General features: G+C 42.9%; 1 protein-coding gene across 1 annotated transcript; it reads right to left on the bottom strand.

Moving 5' to 3' along the window:
• Positions 1–6,579: 6,579 nt before the first annotated feature.
• On the bottom strand, positions 6,580–9,384 carry LOC113249787 (X antigen family member 5-like). Its single transcript, XM_044381034.2, has 3 exons — positions 9,306–9,384; positions 6,759–6,884; positions 6,580–6,593 (listed from the first exon to the last, which is right to left on the bottom strand). The coding sequence occupies exons 1-3, from the start codon at positions 9,382–9,384 to the stop codon at positions 6,580–6,582; spliced, it is 219 nt and encodes a 72-aa protein (XP_044236969.2).
• Positions 9,385–16,438: the final 7,054 nt, after the last annotated feature.

Raw genomic sequence — 16,438 nt, 5'->3', positions numbered from 1 at the left:
CAAGTTTCATTCTTTTGCATGTAGCTGTCCAATTTTCCCAGCACCATTTATTGAAGAGACTGTCTTTTTGCCACTGGATGTTTTTTCCTGCTTTATCAAAGATTAGTTGTCCAAAGAGCCGAGGGTCCATTTCTGGCTTCTCTATTCTGTTCCATTGGTCTATGTGTCTGTTTTTGTGCCAGTACCATGCTGTCTTTGTGATCACAGCTTTTAGTACAGCTCGAAATCCGGCATTGTGATGCGCCCAGCATTGTTTTTCCTTTTCAACAGTTCCTTGGTGATTCGTGGCCTTTTCTGGTTCCATACAAATTTAAGGACTATTTGTTCCAGTTCTTTGAAAAATGTCATTGGTATTTTGATCGGGATAGCATTGAAAGTGTAGACTGCTCTGGGTAGCATGGACATTTTAACTATGTTAATTCTTCCGATCCATGAGCATGGAATATTTTTCCATCTTTTTGTGTCTTCTTCAATGTGTTTCAAGAGTGATTTGTAGTTTCTAGAATATAGATCCTTTACGTCTCTGGTTAAGTTAATTCCAAGGTAACATATGGTTTTTGGTGCTATTGTAAATGGGATGGACTCCCTAATTTCTCTTTCTTCAGTCTCATTATTCGTGTATAGAAATGCAACTGATTTCTGAGCATTGATTTTGTATCCCGCCACATTACTGATTTGCTCTATAACTTCTAATAGTTTGGGTGTGGATTCTTTTGGGTTTTCCATATAGAGTATCATGTCATCTGCAAAGAGAGACATTTTGACTTCTTCTTTGCCGATCTGGATACCTTTTATCCCTTTTTGTTGTCTGATTGCTGTTGCAAGGACTTCTAGTACTATGTTGAATAATAGTGGCTAGAGTGGGCATCCTTGTCGTGTTCCTGATCTTAAGGGAAAGGCTTCCAGCTTTTCCCCATTGAGAATGATATTTGCTGTAGGCTTTTCATAGATGGCTTTTATGAGATTGAGGAATGTACCCTCTATTCATACACTCTGAAGGGTTTTAATCAGGAAAGGATGCTGTATTTTGTCAAATGCTTTTTCTGCATCAATTGAGAGGATCATATGGTTCCTGAGTCTTTTCTTGTTGATATGATGTATCACGCTGATCGATTTGCAAATGTTGAACAACGCTTGCATCCCAGGTATGAATCCCACTTGGTCATGATGGATAATCCTTTTAATGTACTGTTGGATTCTATTAGCTAGGATCTTGTTGAGGATTTTGGCATCCATATTCATTAGGGAAATTGTCTGTAATTCTCTTTTTTGATGGGGTCTTTGCCTGGTTTGGGGATCAAGGTAATATTGGCCTCATAGAATGAGTTTGGTAGCTTTCCTTCTGTTTCTATTTTTTGAAATAGCTTTAGGAGAATAGGTATTATTTCTTCTTTGAATGTTTGGTAGAATTCCCCAGGAAAACCATCCAGGCCTGGAGTTTTGTTATTTGGAAGGTTGTTTATCACTGACTCAATCTCTTCATAATTAATTGGCCTGTTTAAAAAATCAATTTCTTCCTGTTTCAGTCTTGGTAGTTTATAGGTTTCCAGGAAGACCTCCATTTCTTCCAGATTGCTTAATTTATTGGCATATAGCTGTTGACAAAAGTTTCTAATAATCCTTCCAATTTCATTACTGTTGGTTGTGACCTCTCCCTTTTCATTCATAAGTATATTAATTTGGGTCCTTTCTCTATTCTTTTGGATAAGTCTTGCCAGTGGTCTGTCAATTTTATTGATTCTCTCAAAGAACCAGCTTCTAGTTCTGTTGATCTGCTCTACTGTGCTCCTGGTTTCTAATTCATTGATTTCTGCTCTAATCTTGGTCAGCTGCTTCCTCGTGCGTGGATTAGGCCTGTCCCTCTGTTGCTGCTCCAGCTTCTTGAGGTGAGAATATAAAAACTACATTTTAGATTTTTCTATTCTTTTGAGTGAGGCTTGGATGGCTATGTATTTCCCCCTTAGGACTGCCTTTGCAGTATCCCAAAGGTTTTGGACCATTGTGTTTTCATTCTCGTTGGTCTCCATAAATTGTTTAAATTGATTTTTGATTTCCTGGCTTATCGAGTCATTCCTGAGCAGGATGGTTCTTAGTCTCCAAGTGTTTGAGTTTCTTCCAAATTTTTCCTTGTGGTTGAGTTCCAATTTCAGAGCGTTGTGGTCTGAGAATATGCAGGGAATAATTTCAGTCTTTTGGTATCAGTTGAGACCTGTTTTGTGACCCAGAACATGGTCTATTCTTGAGAATGTTCCATGGGCATTAGAATAGAATGAGTATTCTTTGGTTCTGGGGTTAGTGTTCTCTATATATCTATGAGGTCCAACTCGTTGAGTGTGGCCTTCAAAGCTATTGTTTATTTGCTGATTTCTTGCTTAGGTGATCTGTCTATTGCTGATAGTGGAGTGTTGAGGTCTACTATTAGTGTATTTTTATCTATATGTCTCTTTATTTTGGTTAAGAGTTGGCTTGTGTATCTTGCTGCTCACCTGTCGGGGGCATAGATATTTATAATTGTGATATCCACTTGTTGGATACATCCTTTAAGAATAATATAGTGCCCTTCTGTGTCTCTAACTATAGTCTTTAGTTTAAAATCCAATCTGTCTGATATGAGAATTGCTACCCCTGCTTTCTTTTGAGGTCCATTGGCGTGAAAGATGGTATTCCATCCCTTTTCTTTCAGTGTGAATGTATCTTTAGGTTCAAAATGAGTCTCTTGTAGACAGTAAATGGATGGGTCATGTCTTTTTATCCAATCTGCAACCCTGTGGTGTTTTATGGAGCAGTTAGGCCATTTACATTGAGACTGATTATTGAGTGATAATGTTTTAATGATGCCATGTTGCCAGTAAAGTCTTTGTTTCTGTAGATTGTGACTTTCTGTTCTGTATCACTCTTGGGGCCTTTTTACTTTTATAGAACCCCCCTTAATATCTCCGTAGGGCTGGTTTCGTGGTTATGAAATTGGTCAATGACTGGCGATTCTGGAAGGTCTTTATTTCTCCATCAATTCTGAATGACGGCCTTGCTGGATAAAGGATGCTTGGCTGCATGTTTTTCTCTGAAAGAGCTTTAAAAATGTCCCCCCAACCCTTTCTCTCATTCCAGGTCTGTGTAGACAGGTCTGACATAATTCAGATACCTTTGCCTTGGTACGTGAGAAATTTCTTTGCCCTGTTCGTTTTCAATACTGTATCCTTGGATCTGATATTTGCGAAATGCACTATGACGTGACGTGGTGTAGGTTTGTCGTGGTTGAGCTTGGGAGGGGTCCTCTCTGCCTCTTGGACAGGAATGTATGTTTCCTTTGCTAGATTAGGGAAGTTTTCAGCTACAATTTGTTCAAATATCTCTTCTAGACCTCTGTTTTTCTCCACCCCTTCTGGGATGCCAATGATTTTTACATTGGAGCGTTTCATTGAGTCAGTAATCTCCCGTAACCTACATTCCTGAGCGTGGATTTTTGAGTCCAGATTCTATTTTTGCTTTTTCTTCTATTAACCCATCCTCAAATTCGCTGATACGTTCTTTGCCTCATTCACCCTGGCCGTCAGAGCCTCTAGTTTTGACTGCATTTGGCTCATAGAATTTTTAATTTCTGCCAGATTCGTTCTCATTTCCGCCCTTAGAGATTCTATATTCTCATTAATATTTTCGTTAATACTTTTTTGAAGTCTACACATCATCTTGACCATTGTTACTCTGAATTCCATTTCTGATAATTTGGTTATATCCATATCCATTAGTTCTGTGGCAGAGGCCATAGACTCATTGTCTCTTCTTTGCTGGGGGGATTTCTCCTTCTTGTCATTCTGATGAGGATTGGTTGCGGGGTTGTCCAGAGCCCAAATTACTGACTGGGATCCAGGCCATGCGCCTTTGTTTTATAGAGATCTTAGGGATGTGGGCTTCTTTTTTTTTTTTAAAGATTTTATTTATCTATGTGACAGAGAGACAGCCAGCGAGAGAGGGAACATAAGCAGGGGAGTGGGAGAGGAAGAAGCAGGCTCCCAGCGGAGGAGCCCGATGAGGGACTCAATTCCGGAACGCCGGGATCATGCCCTGAGCCGAAGACAGACACTTAAGGACTGCGCCACTCAGGCGCCCCGGGATGTGGGCTTCTTGATTTTTCAGCCTGCCTTCTGGGGGAGGGGCCTGCCGCGCCGATACTCAGGCAACCCTGTTTGGGTAGAGTCTCCGTGTCCCCTGTGAGGGGGGATGGGGATGGGCATACTGTGAGCCGGTATTTCCAGGCTTTTGTTCTCTGGCGGCTTTTCCTGGTGGTTTGCTGTGCCTCTTCTGAGAGTCAGAGCAGCAGTGGCCGAATCTCGGCCTCTGTCTCAGAACATAGGGATTGCGGACCATTCTCCACTGATGCTCTGGCCACTTTAACTCCGTTACTGTTGGTGCTGCTCAACCCTGCAGCGTCCGGGGATGTACGCCCCAAACCCTGTGTCCCAGCCCTCACTTCCAGGGCCTGCGCGTCTCTGTCCTTTGTTTCTAACACCGCCAGCCGCCAGCTGCCCCCACGCGCTCCCGGAGCTCCCAGTCTCAGTCTGGTTCCAGTGATTACACCAGATTTCCGTGAGAAGTCTGGTGGCGTGCCCTCCCGGCTCACGGTCTCAGTCTGCTCTCTCCTAGGTTCCAGTCCGCAAGTCCACCCACTCCCCCGTGTAGGTGGCTACCGCTTCCCAGCACCCGAACGCGGCGGCTCCCTCCCCCTTCCGTTTATCTTCCGATATCTGTGCGCGGTTTCACGGTTCCCCGCTTCGTACCTCAATACTCAGTGTTGAAGATGTTCATTTGTAGAGATCCAGATGTATCTTCCTGCATCTCAGGCTGATTCCGTGGATGTTCAGGCTGGTCTGGTACCTATCCAGCTCTAAGCTCGACTCAGGGGACCGGCTGAAAAAGGGGTCCCCTACGCCTCTGCCATCTTAACTCCTCCCCCTCCATTTCATCCATATTTTGAAAACAGTTCAAAAATGTATTCACTTTCAATTACATAAAATACTCAATGTCAATGTTTTGTTCATTTTCAATATTATGTACACCTGGGTGTATATATTTGGGCTTTTTCCATTTTCCTCAAGGTTATGTATACTAGTGGATACTCTTTGTAAGTATTTTTAAAGAGAGCAATCTTTTTGATTTATTAGTTGTATTTTCTTTTTACTAATGATTCATACCTCTTATTAAGTACCTTTTCTTTTTCCATTAGGATAATTCTGTTGCTCTTTTTTTCCTTACCTTTTATATTGGATGGTCATGCAATGTATTATCTATTTAAAAACATGCATTTGAAGGCTGTAATCCTCCTATGGGTACATTCTAGCCATGTAAAATAGGCTCCTGGAAGCAGTCTGAAAACTGTCTCTTAATGTAAATAGTCTAAAGGAATGTCTCAGCAATTCAGAGCAAAAAAGCTTAAGTACACTAACACAAGGTAATTTATTCCCTAAACATCAAGCGCTTGCTTTAAACTCAGAAGCTCTTAAAATCAATGGTCAGCAATTTGGTAGATACATGTAAAACATAGTTAAGTTGGTTAGTCAGGAATTATTTGTATACGGGTCTTTGGACTCCAAATCTTATCAATTTATGTCTCAAGGGAAGAATTTATACTATGGCATGTTTGAGACGATTAGAGGTGATTATATCAGCATCCACAGCTCATGAGGACTGACAGTGGGGACAATGAGTATGCTTAGCATAGGTATCTTACAGCTGCCTTAAACATTAGTGACTACATGTACTCTCTCTACTTGATTAGACACAGAAACTACAAACTTGACTATCTCTTCCCATCTTATTATTCATTCATTTGAGCCTTCTTTGGGGATAGGATTTGAAATGCAATAGTTTTTTTGAATAGACAGAATAATCCAGAATTTGACAGAATGTAAGAATGGGTATCCAGGTCTCCATACACAAAAACATTAAGCAGAGTGTTTATTCATTATCTTAGTAGCAATGAAATCTCAGTTCAGATGATAAAATTTGACTCAAGATGTTATTTGTAACAAATAAGTCATGTAAAATAGAGCATTTTGTTATTCTTTGAACAGAACCACAGAATGCAACAATCAGCATTAAAAAGGATTGTTAATAGATCTGATGTGAATTTACTAATTATGTAAGATTAAGGGTGGATTTAGAATTAAGGGGTTCTCCAAGAATCACACAATTTATGTTAGAGCTGCTACTTTATACAAACTGATATTTATTCCAAATATATTCTGTATTTGTTAAAAGGCAGAAATTATTTTAAAAACTCTGAAAATTATTAGCTGTTAAAGTACTGGTACTCAAAAATAAGAAAATGTTTTCATTTAAAAAATATTTTATTTACTTTTAAAGAGAGAGTGCAAGCGTACTAGTGGAGGGTGGGGAGGGGGTGGGCAGAGGGAGACAGAGAATCCCAAGCTGACTCCACACTGAGCACAGAGCCTGACAACAGGGCTCATTATCATGATTGTGAGATCATAAACCAAGCCAAAATCAAGAGTCAGACACCTAACGGACTGAGCCATTCAGGCACCGCCATCTTCATCAACATGGCTTTGACCCAATTCCTTTCTATATCCGATCACCTATAAGTCAGGCAGTCAGGCATATAGGGTGTAAACTACCTATCAAAGTATCTTTATATATGAATTCTGTAATTAAAGTAACAGTATATTAAATTATATTATTAAAGATATAATATTCAAGAAACCAGAAAAGCACATACCTTACATTCTCAATGGATCACATACCTGCTTCTGGTATTCTAATGGGCTCTAGATTTGGTAAACTTGCCCCCTTCACATCAGGAGCATCTTCGCTTTTATCCCCAGTCTTTGACTGAACCAGTTCCTGGAGATCAGCTTTCATTTCAGGTCCTTAGAAAAGAAAGGTTATCAATTTAAGAATTAAACATAAACTATAAATGAAGAAGTGATAATATTCATTCTTTCAGTTATATGAAATAAAAGCGTGTAGGCTAATGTGAAAAAAAAGTGAGGGAAAGATGGACTGCACCTCTTTGATTTTCTGTATTATGATACTTTATTTCAAATGACATTCTAGAGATAAACCACACTACATCTACATTTCCTTCATATTACCATAGTGTACTAAGAATAGAGAGCATCAGCTATCTAAGAAATCTGAAGTCTACACTATAGATAAGATTATAATTAAAATATAATAACCTGGGGAGCCTCAGGACTCAGTTGGTTAAGCCTCTGCCTTCCACTCATATCATGACCCCAGCGTCCTGGGATTGAGCCCCACTTTGGTTTCCCTGCTCAGCAGGAAGATTACTTCTCCCCCTCTCTGTCCCTCCCCCCGCTGTGCACTCTCCCTCACTCTCTTAAAAATCATAAAAAAATGTAATTTACTGAATGATTAGCTGATTGCATTTGTGGGCCCACGACAAATCCTATACTAGTGAGATACATCCCCTACTGGAACAACCTGAAAGTTTTTTGGACAAAATTAACTAGTTACATTTCAGTGCAAAGTCCCTCTATGGAACTTAGGATAAAGAAGTCAAGTATGGAACAAAGTTCCAAAAAAAACCCAGCAAAACATTCGTGTCTAATAGTCCAACTTCTGTCTTACAGTGAGAATAAAGAAGTAGGGTGTAAAGAAATTAATGGACTTTGTTGTCAGTCATATTGTAGAAACCTCTTAACAGCAAATTCCTAAAATAACCCATGGCCTGATTGATGTCAACAATTCACTACAAGTACTTGATGAAAATACTATATTTGGAAGACATTCCTTTCTTGTTTTATGATCATTTTAAGATACTTTCAATTTTCCTAATCATGAAAGTATTTAAACACCTTTTAAAGCCGCTTAAAAATCATACTACTATAGTGACCCTAAGGCCACTTTCCTGAATTACCCAGCTCTTACAAAATGTACCATATCAAACGAATAATCTGACAGAGGCTCTCATTCATTGAGCTCTTTCCTGGAGTCTCTCTCCTGCTCCCCTGAACTGGATTGATTCCTGTACCAGTAGTAAGCTACTTTACAGTACGGACACCTCTGAGTAGTAAGCATTCTATACAAAACCATGCACTTGTTTGTACAACACAGACGGTAGGAAGAACACAAACCTCTTTAAAAATTCTTATTTTAGGTAATCTCTACACTCAGTATGGGCCTACTGTCGACCCCGAGGTCAAGAGTCACACGCTCTAGGTTCCAGCCAGGTTCCCCATGAACACAAACCTTGTAACAAAAACTGAATTACCTCTCCATGTGTCAAGTGGTCTTTGGCAAGCCACAATCCCTGAGCCTTAGTTTTCTCATTTATAAAATGGGGCTCCCATCCCAATGCAACCCGGCTTTATTCCACATGTCATCGGATATGCTGACCTGGCACTCTGCCTATGCTGCTGAAAACTGCTTAAGCTTTGGATGAAATGAGTGAAAAGGCCACACAGAAATGTTCTAAGAAGTACAAATTAAACCAGTGAAACAATGTATAGTTTTGTAGTTAGTGAAACATTTTCCTCTAATTTAGGAAAGACTGCATTTTCAAGCACACCAATTCATTCTTGAGGAAGCAGGGGAGATTCATTACAGCAAAGGACTACATGAAGCTGCACACGACACTCTCTTCACATTTTCAGCCCATTTTCTGGAAATGACTGAGATTCTCTTCTCATGTGTTCTTTCCTCCTGTTCTGGTACGTCATAGCACATGATGCACACACACCCCCTGCCCCTGCAGACATTCTGCGTCCCTTTCCCTTCACCTTGAGCCACAGGTGCTCCTTCAACTTCCTTCCCTTGATCAGCTATAATGTCTTGACTTGCAGGCGGTGCCTCCTTCTGTTTCGGGTGCTCATCAATGGGCTGCTGCTCCTAGGGGTGTGTGTGTATGTGCACAAATAAAAACGTGTGTCGTGAATACATGCTAACAGAATAAATATACATTACACATTTTGCTATCAAATAATGAATAAGCATAAAGAGACTCCCACATCATAATTCTATGGACTTGTTCTGAAAAGTTACTCTCCCACGGAGCGGCTGCTCTAACAAGAGGTAGCCACAAGCACTTTGGAGTCTACTGTAAAGGATGCTGGGATGGGCATGCACATTTGGTCATTAATAACCGTGACAAAGAAGCCATAGGGTGTATTTCCACAGGCAACAGAAATATGGATTCCTTCTGGTTCAATGTTTCCTTCCCTCTAGCAGCAGAGAAGCTTTTATCACTGCATCTGTATGTTTGCAGCTCCTCAAAATTTTCAGAGCAATAAATGTATGGCACTCAAAAACATCGGATCTGGAAGTACTCACGGCCGCATGCTGGTTAGACCCTGGGTCATCCTTTCTTTGACTGGACTTGGATCTTGATCTGACTCGGCCACTCATAGTTCACTCTGAAAGGAGAATATTGGTATTTGGAAAATGTACTCTAAAGGAGAGGTATACTACTTACAAGGCCAAAAGTTTTAATTTTTTGAAACTTGAAAATACTTTGAAAGCCAACCTAGTATCAGGTAGCGTACATGCTGCGGTCACACCAAATACACGGGCTGCAAGATCGTTTCGATCAGCCAGGCTGGCCGTGAAATCACCTCACGGACAGGCTAAAACAAGAGGCTTAGTCTCACAGCTAGATTGCCCAGTACAAAGGCATTTGAGAAAATAGTGCTGGACATTGAAACCTGAGTCAATGCTGCTTTGGTCACACTCCCATTTACTAGGCTCATTTTACCGCCTTAAATAACGTTTTGTTGGAACACAGAGAAGGAAAGAATCCTTCGCATACGGCCTGTGGCTGTCTTCGCACTACAATGGTTCCGATGTCTAGCCATGCAACAGACCCACGGACAGCCTCCTACCTTGATACTCTGCAAAGTGCACTACAAATCTTGGGGGACGCTGTTACAAGCCCCCGCATTCCCTGCTTCCTGACTTTTCCTATACCACCTGGTCTGCTCCCTGCCCAGGGTCCCACTGAGATTTCTGGCCTCTGTACTCTGCCGGCAGTTGCAGGTGCTTGCATCACCCAGATACCTCAACTAACCAGTGCACAACCCCACCCTGCCTGCCACCAGACCTGGCCTGGTCGTCATCTCCGCTTCTCGGCCCACCATCCTCATTTGCCCCGGCCCCACCATGAGGACGAGCGCAAAGGCAGCCTCAAAGCCTGTGAGGAGAAGGGCGCTAGCTTCTTGAAACTTCCACCTAGGGCGCCACAGATCTACTGTCCCCACCTGCACGACGCCCACTGGCTCCCTCCCCATCCTGCCTCACACTTAAACTCCTGAAAGGACTGATCCAGGGACCTACCAGTTGAATTCAGGCAGCGAGAAAGCTCAGGGCAGAGAGAACACAACCGCCTCAATCGATCTCAGCTCAGCTCACAGCACACAGGCGGCAATGCGCATGCCCAGCAACAGTTGCTCAGGGCATTGAGCATGCGCACTGTTCTCTCAGAGCAAAGAGGATGCGCACATAGTTGGACGCGTGCTGGGTGGGTTGAGGTTTTCCCGCCTGTGCTGCTGCAGAGACTCGCAACCTCGGGGTCTGCACAGGAGAAGAACAGAGGCTTCAACAGTTTGTTTTTCAAAACACCCAGTCTCTCATATGCATCCAGATACTTTGAGGACAGACAGCCTCACTTTACCCTTAGTGGACAAGGTGTCTCAAAAAAATAAGCACTGAGACAGAAATAGATGTGAAGCATTTTAATCCGAGTTTCATACGTGCTTTGATTTGTCATTTCCTCCTTTGCTTTGGATGTTGTGTTACACTTGAATGAATTGGCTCACCTGTGTATGATAAATACATTAACAGTCTGTTTTGTTTAGGTTTTTGTTTGTGCTACTGCAAGTTGAAATCTCTGCACTGGTAGCTGATTTCTCTCTATACAACTGTATTCATTCAGTCGGCATGTTTCAGAAATACGCACAGATACTGGTCCTGGGATTTAGGCTCAGTCCATGGTCACATGGCATGCAGCAGTAGTGTCTATGCTCCTCAAATTCTGTACTTCCCAAATAAGAGCCAGGCCACTTCCAAGCAAAGCTGTCTTTATCCCATAAGGGGAAAGCACTACCTGGACAGAGCCTTAAAAGAGTCTTGGAGGTGGGAGGACAGGAGAGATATTTCTTCGGATTTTGAAGTCTGGTATACAGTAGATGTTTCAGTGTTGCAGGAGGGTGTGATTAAGATTGGGTGACAATTGTGATAGCATGGTTTAGGTTTGGAGGACACAGCAAGGGAAGAATTTTTTTTCTAAAGATTTTCCCCACATCACTACCACTGTCTAATAAACATACCTCACATTCCCCAACAGGAAAACGTTTAGCTTACATGCCCTATCAGGAGGAGAGAAGAATTTCTCTTTGCCCAGCTACAGCCCATTCCCTTAAATCCACCACACTCAGCCAATGGGAAGCTGTAGAAACCCCTCCCAGCTTCAGCTTCTGAACAGTAAAAACAAGACTACTCCCATGTTCTCTGCTCTTACGTAGCGTTTCCTAGTTTCCTTGTCCAGAATTGCAAGGCCATCGCTTTTGCTGAATGATGACATTTTGCTGGTTAAAAAAAAAAAAAAAGTTCGTTCTTTTGTTTTTCTAAGGTCAACATACACTACCGGAAATTGATACTCTCAATCTCATTTCTACTCTTCCCAAAGGGACCTTTTACTTTGGTGACTGTACATTGGGACAAAGGAAATAATGAGAACTTTTAGGGACTATTAGACACTGGTTCCGAATTGCCATGGAATCCAGGAGACCCAAAGTGACTCTGTGGCCCTCCATTCTGAGCAGGGGCTTATTGAGGTCAGTGATCAATGGAGTTGTAGCTCAGTTCCATTAAACAGCAGGCCCATGGAGCTCCTGAACACGTCTTGGGTTTATTTTCCCAGTCTGGAATTCATCATCACAGTACGTATACCTGAGGATCCTAAGTTTGTCATTGATTTCCTGACCTGTAGAGTGATGGCTATTATGGTGGGAAAGGCTGAATGGAAGCCATTATATCTGCTTCTACCTAGGAATAGAGTAAATCTAAAGTAGTGTTTCATCCCAGCAGGGACTACAAAGATGAATGCCACCGTCAAGGACCTGGAAAATGCAGGTTTGGTGATTTTCACCATACCCCTGTACTGGTCGTCTATTTGGCCTCCACAGAAGAGAGATGGATCTTGAAGAATGACAGTGTATTATTGTGAGCTTAACCAGGATATGAATCCAATTTTAGCTGTTGTACCAGATGTGGTTTCATTGCTCGAGCAAATTCACGAATGCCCTGGTTCCTGGTATGGCAGCTATAGATCTGGAAAATGCCTCTGTCTCCACTTCTGTCCATAAGTACCACCAGAAGCAGTGGGCTCTCAGCTCCCAAGGCTCGCAATACACCCTCAACATTTGACCCCGTGGTATATCAGTGTCTGCCCCGTGTGATCATTTAGTCTCTGGGATCTTGATTACCTTTCCCTTCCACAACGTAATATACCGGTCCATTAGGCTGATGACATTATGGTGACGGCCTAGTAAGTGACAGGTTGCAGTCACTCCAGAATTTGGTAAGCTCTTTGTGTGTCAGAGGCTATGTATTAAATCTGGCAAAACGTTAGGGGTTTTCTACTTCAGTGAACCTTTTGGTGTCCAATGCAATGTGCCATGTTCATGTGGTGATATCCCTTCCAAGGTGAAGAAGAAATTGTTACATTGAGTTCTCCTAAGGCGAGCAAGAGTGACAATACCTAGTGGGCCGCTTGGAAGTTTGTGGACATCCTATTCCCTATTTGGGTGTGTTACTCCTTCCCACTTACTGAGGGACCGAAAAGGCGGCTAGGTTTGGTTGGGCCCAGAATGAGAGAAGGTTCTGCAACTGACGCACGCTTCCATGCAATCTGCTCTGCCACCTGGGCCATATGATCCTGCAGATCCAATGGTATTTGAAGTGGCAGTGGCAGATAGGGATGTTGTTTGAAGCCGTTGGCAGGCAGGCTCCTCTGGGTCAATCACAGTGCAGGCCCTTAGACTTCTGGAGATAGGCCCTGCAGCATTCTCAGATACTTACTCTCCTTTTGAGAAGTTGCTTTGGGCTTGCTCCTGGGCCTTTATACAGACTGAAAACTTGACCTTAGGCTACGCAGCTCCCACGCAACCTAGGCTGTCCATCACGAACTGGGTGTTATCTGGCTGACCGAGCTGTAAGGTTGGCTGTGCACAGCAGCATACCTTCATCAGATGGAAGTGGCGTATATGTGAGAGTCAGAGTGCAGTTTGGGTTGATGAAATGATTGGAGGGGGCTACCGGCCTTTGGAAACTGAGCATGGCAGGGATACAAAGCTTTCTTTGCAGAGATTCAAATAATCTGGATTCCTAGGGGTGTAACTTCCCTGTACCTTGAGGGAAGCTGGCATAGTCCCTTGTCTGGAAATGTACAAAGAAGCCTTGACCGTTTTGGAAGACACATCAGTGAAAGCAATTCTTTTTTGGCTTTGAGTCTGGTATGGCACACCAGTATCAGCTGACATTTGTAGCTGGGCACGGCTGGCAGAAACATAATGAGGGAACTAAAACTATACCTACCCGATAGATTTTCTTGAGGATATACTGTCAGTAGATGGGGAAAAACAAGTGTGAGATGTTCATAGTACCGTCTGTCCTCAGTGAGTTAGCAAAACCAGCCATGCTCACGGCCTTACTGCACTGAAGTTTTGTTTTCATGTTTATTTCCCTCACCAGACTCTTAACTCCTTCCTGGAAGGTTGGAAGCACGCAGCTCGTCCTGGTGTCCTCAGGACAGAGTAGAGGACCTGGCGCACGATAGGAGGCCAGTCCACATTTGTGGAATCAAAGTTAGCTCTAAAAAGTGAGATGACCAAGCCCTGGGTCATAATAGTGAGCCAAATGGTCGACAGTCTGCAGAGGGGGAGAGGGAAAGGCCACTGGTCGCTCTTTCTTAGAACCCATGCAACAGGGTGAGACCAGCCCACACTGTCGTATTGATCTCAGTGATGCCCTTTAAGAGTCCTGGAATGAGCCGGTATATCAGTCAGGATTCCCCAGAGAAGGGGCACCAAGAGGAGGTGTATATCGCTATGAATCTTTGCACACACACGTTCATATATAATCATATAACATATATAACACATATGCATGTATCTCTGTGTGTGTAAATACATACACTTAAAATTTAGATTTAAAAGAGAAATTTCAATTTTAGACTTCAGAATGGAATTTCATCTGAAAAGTAGTTTCATGTCAAAATCAGAATACAGTTTGAACAGTTATCCGTGTAGTGTGGCCTAGCCAAAAAGACACACAAAAGTAACCATCCCAGCCAGCTAAGCAAATCCCATTAATTGTGAAAGACTATCTTAGAAATGCAGGTACATTTGTGTGTAAGTTTCTGAATGAACGTTTTTTTTTTTTTTTTTTTTTTTTTTTTAAGCTGACCCATCACCAACTCAGGCAGAGCATAGTCTGGTGAGGAAGTGGAAGCTGACATGAAAGGCTTCCAGGATGGGGCGGTGTTGGGCTAGTCGGGGCACTCACAGAGGCAGTGTAGTCCCACAGGAAGGACACAGGTGGTACTCCTGAAGCACTGTTTACATTGATAGGGAGCCAAGAGCTGGACGTCCATGAATCAGGCAATTCAGGTTACCGGGGCCCTCATGAGGCCTCCAGCCATGGGACCTTCCCCTCTAGGACTCCCTGTGCAGTTGGAATATTCTTTTCAGCCCTTGGTTTCAGAGGGGCTGTGGGAAGCAGTCAGTTCCCAGCAGTTTGATCTGCCCGTGACACCAGTCCATCTACTCTGTGAGGGTGGAAGGCACGTGAAGGCGCTTTGTGTGCAAGTCTGGGAGCTGGGGCCACACCGCTTGTCCCATAGTCAGAGCTCTGGCAGGTGTGGCTGGAGACTCTGCACTCTGTTTGCACTCAAAGTGCTCACAGCAGATCGGAAAGGCTGCACTGGGAGTATTTCTTCAGCAAGAGAGGTCTCCAAGAACCGTTTTGGAAAAACAGAGGTCATTAATGTCCTTGCTCTCTGCCTTTGCTTCTCCCCAGCTGCCATGTTTTATGCTTGCTTTATTGTTAGAAAATCATTGTGGCTTATCCTGACATCGATATTCGACATCTCTTTCATTATCTCCTAGGTTTTGAGGGAAACGGTTGTCTGAACGAGGGACAAAAGCATTTTTATAAAAATGTTTATAACTCAGCCAGAAAGACCCATCATGTTCAAGGATTGCTACGGATAAAAATCCTAATCTGAAAACCAATTTGAATGAGTTACAGAACGTCATGTCCCTCTTGTCTCTAGCAATTATTTAGCGGTTAGGCTGTAAAAGATTAATCCACTGCTGGAGACAGCTGCACTGAATGAACAAACTTCCTTCCTTTAGTGTGTGTGCAGCAAGGAAAAGGTGAGGGAGTAGAGTCAGGCTAATCAGTCCATTGTTGAATCCTGCTATTGATCTGGAAAGTGGAAACCAAGTCAATAGCAGTAAGATATCCTGATCTGTCAGGAGTGGATGGAGGGTCATACACACAGTGCCGCGTCCTCCCCCAACTTGTAGTTGTGGCAGGAACCAAAATAGGAATGCAACTAGCCCCTGCATCAGAAATATAGACCTAAAGTAAAGGTCGATTTTACATGGTCCCCTCAGAGAACCAGCCCCGTTCCTGGTGCAATGACTTGGACAGTTCAAGCAGCTTCCATGATGTTTCCCGAGTTCGTGGGCTCACAGATGGGTGTCTTAAATCTGCAACAGTCCCAGAGCCTCAGTCCTGTTCCCTCAGCCTGTGCCTGCTTTCGGTGCAGCACAGCTCCTGCTGAGGCTGAAAGAGCCCACAGCAGGCACATCAGGTGTCAACCCAGAGCCAGGTCAGGGAATTAGGATCTGTGAATAGAGGGTTCCAAAGAAGCCAGAAGCTTTTCTTTGGTAGCAGCAGCAAGGTGAGAAAATTTCAAGCTAGAGAGCCCTGCCTCGGGTCCAAGCAACAAGCAAGGCTATCCCGAGCCCCCTTTATCTTGTCAGTCATGATATCCAACTGACCCGCTCAAACACATGCACACCTGGCTGACAAATCATGACTTTGTATGCATGAGCTATCTGATCTTACAAGAGTTCATTAACAGCTGAAAACTACTTTTAAAACCCCCAATTTTATCTCCCTCTGTATATTGCCACCCTTTGATATTGTTTCCCATTTTACAGAGGTAACAATCTGAGGAAAACCACTGGTTATAGGGACATAATTTCTTCTTAATACTCACAGACTCGAAATTCCAATCTGCTCACCTGAGTCAAACACAAGTTAAAACACGATGTGCCTTTCGTATCTTTTTGTTTCTATTTTCCCTGATAGGGATGGTTCTTTCAGCATTTAAGATAGTGCAAGTATATATAACACTTTATATCAATTTTATCACACATCCAGGTGCAATACA

The sequence above is a fragment of the Ursus arctos genome, chromosome X (genome assembly GCF_023065955.2).
Source record: "Ursus arctos isolate Adak ecotype North America chromosome X, UrsArc2.0, whole genome shotgun sequence".
Classification (NCBI taxonomy): Eukaryota; Metazoa; Chordata; class Mammalia; order Carnivora; family Ursidae; genus Ursus; species Ursus arctos.
The sequence above is the reverse complement of the archived record's forward strand: the minus strand, read 5'-3'. Positions and strand labels throughout refer to the sequence as shown.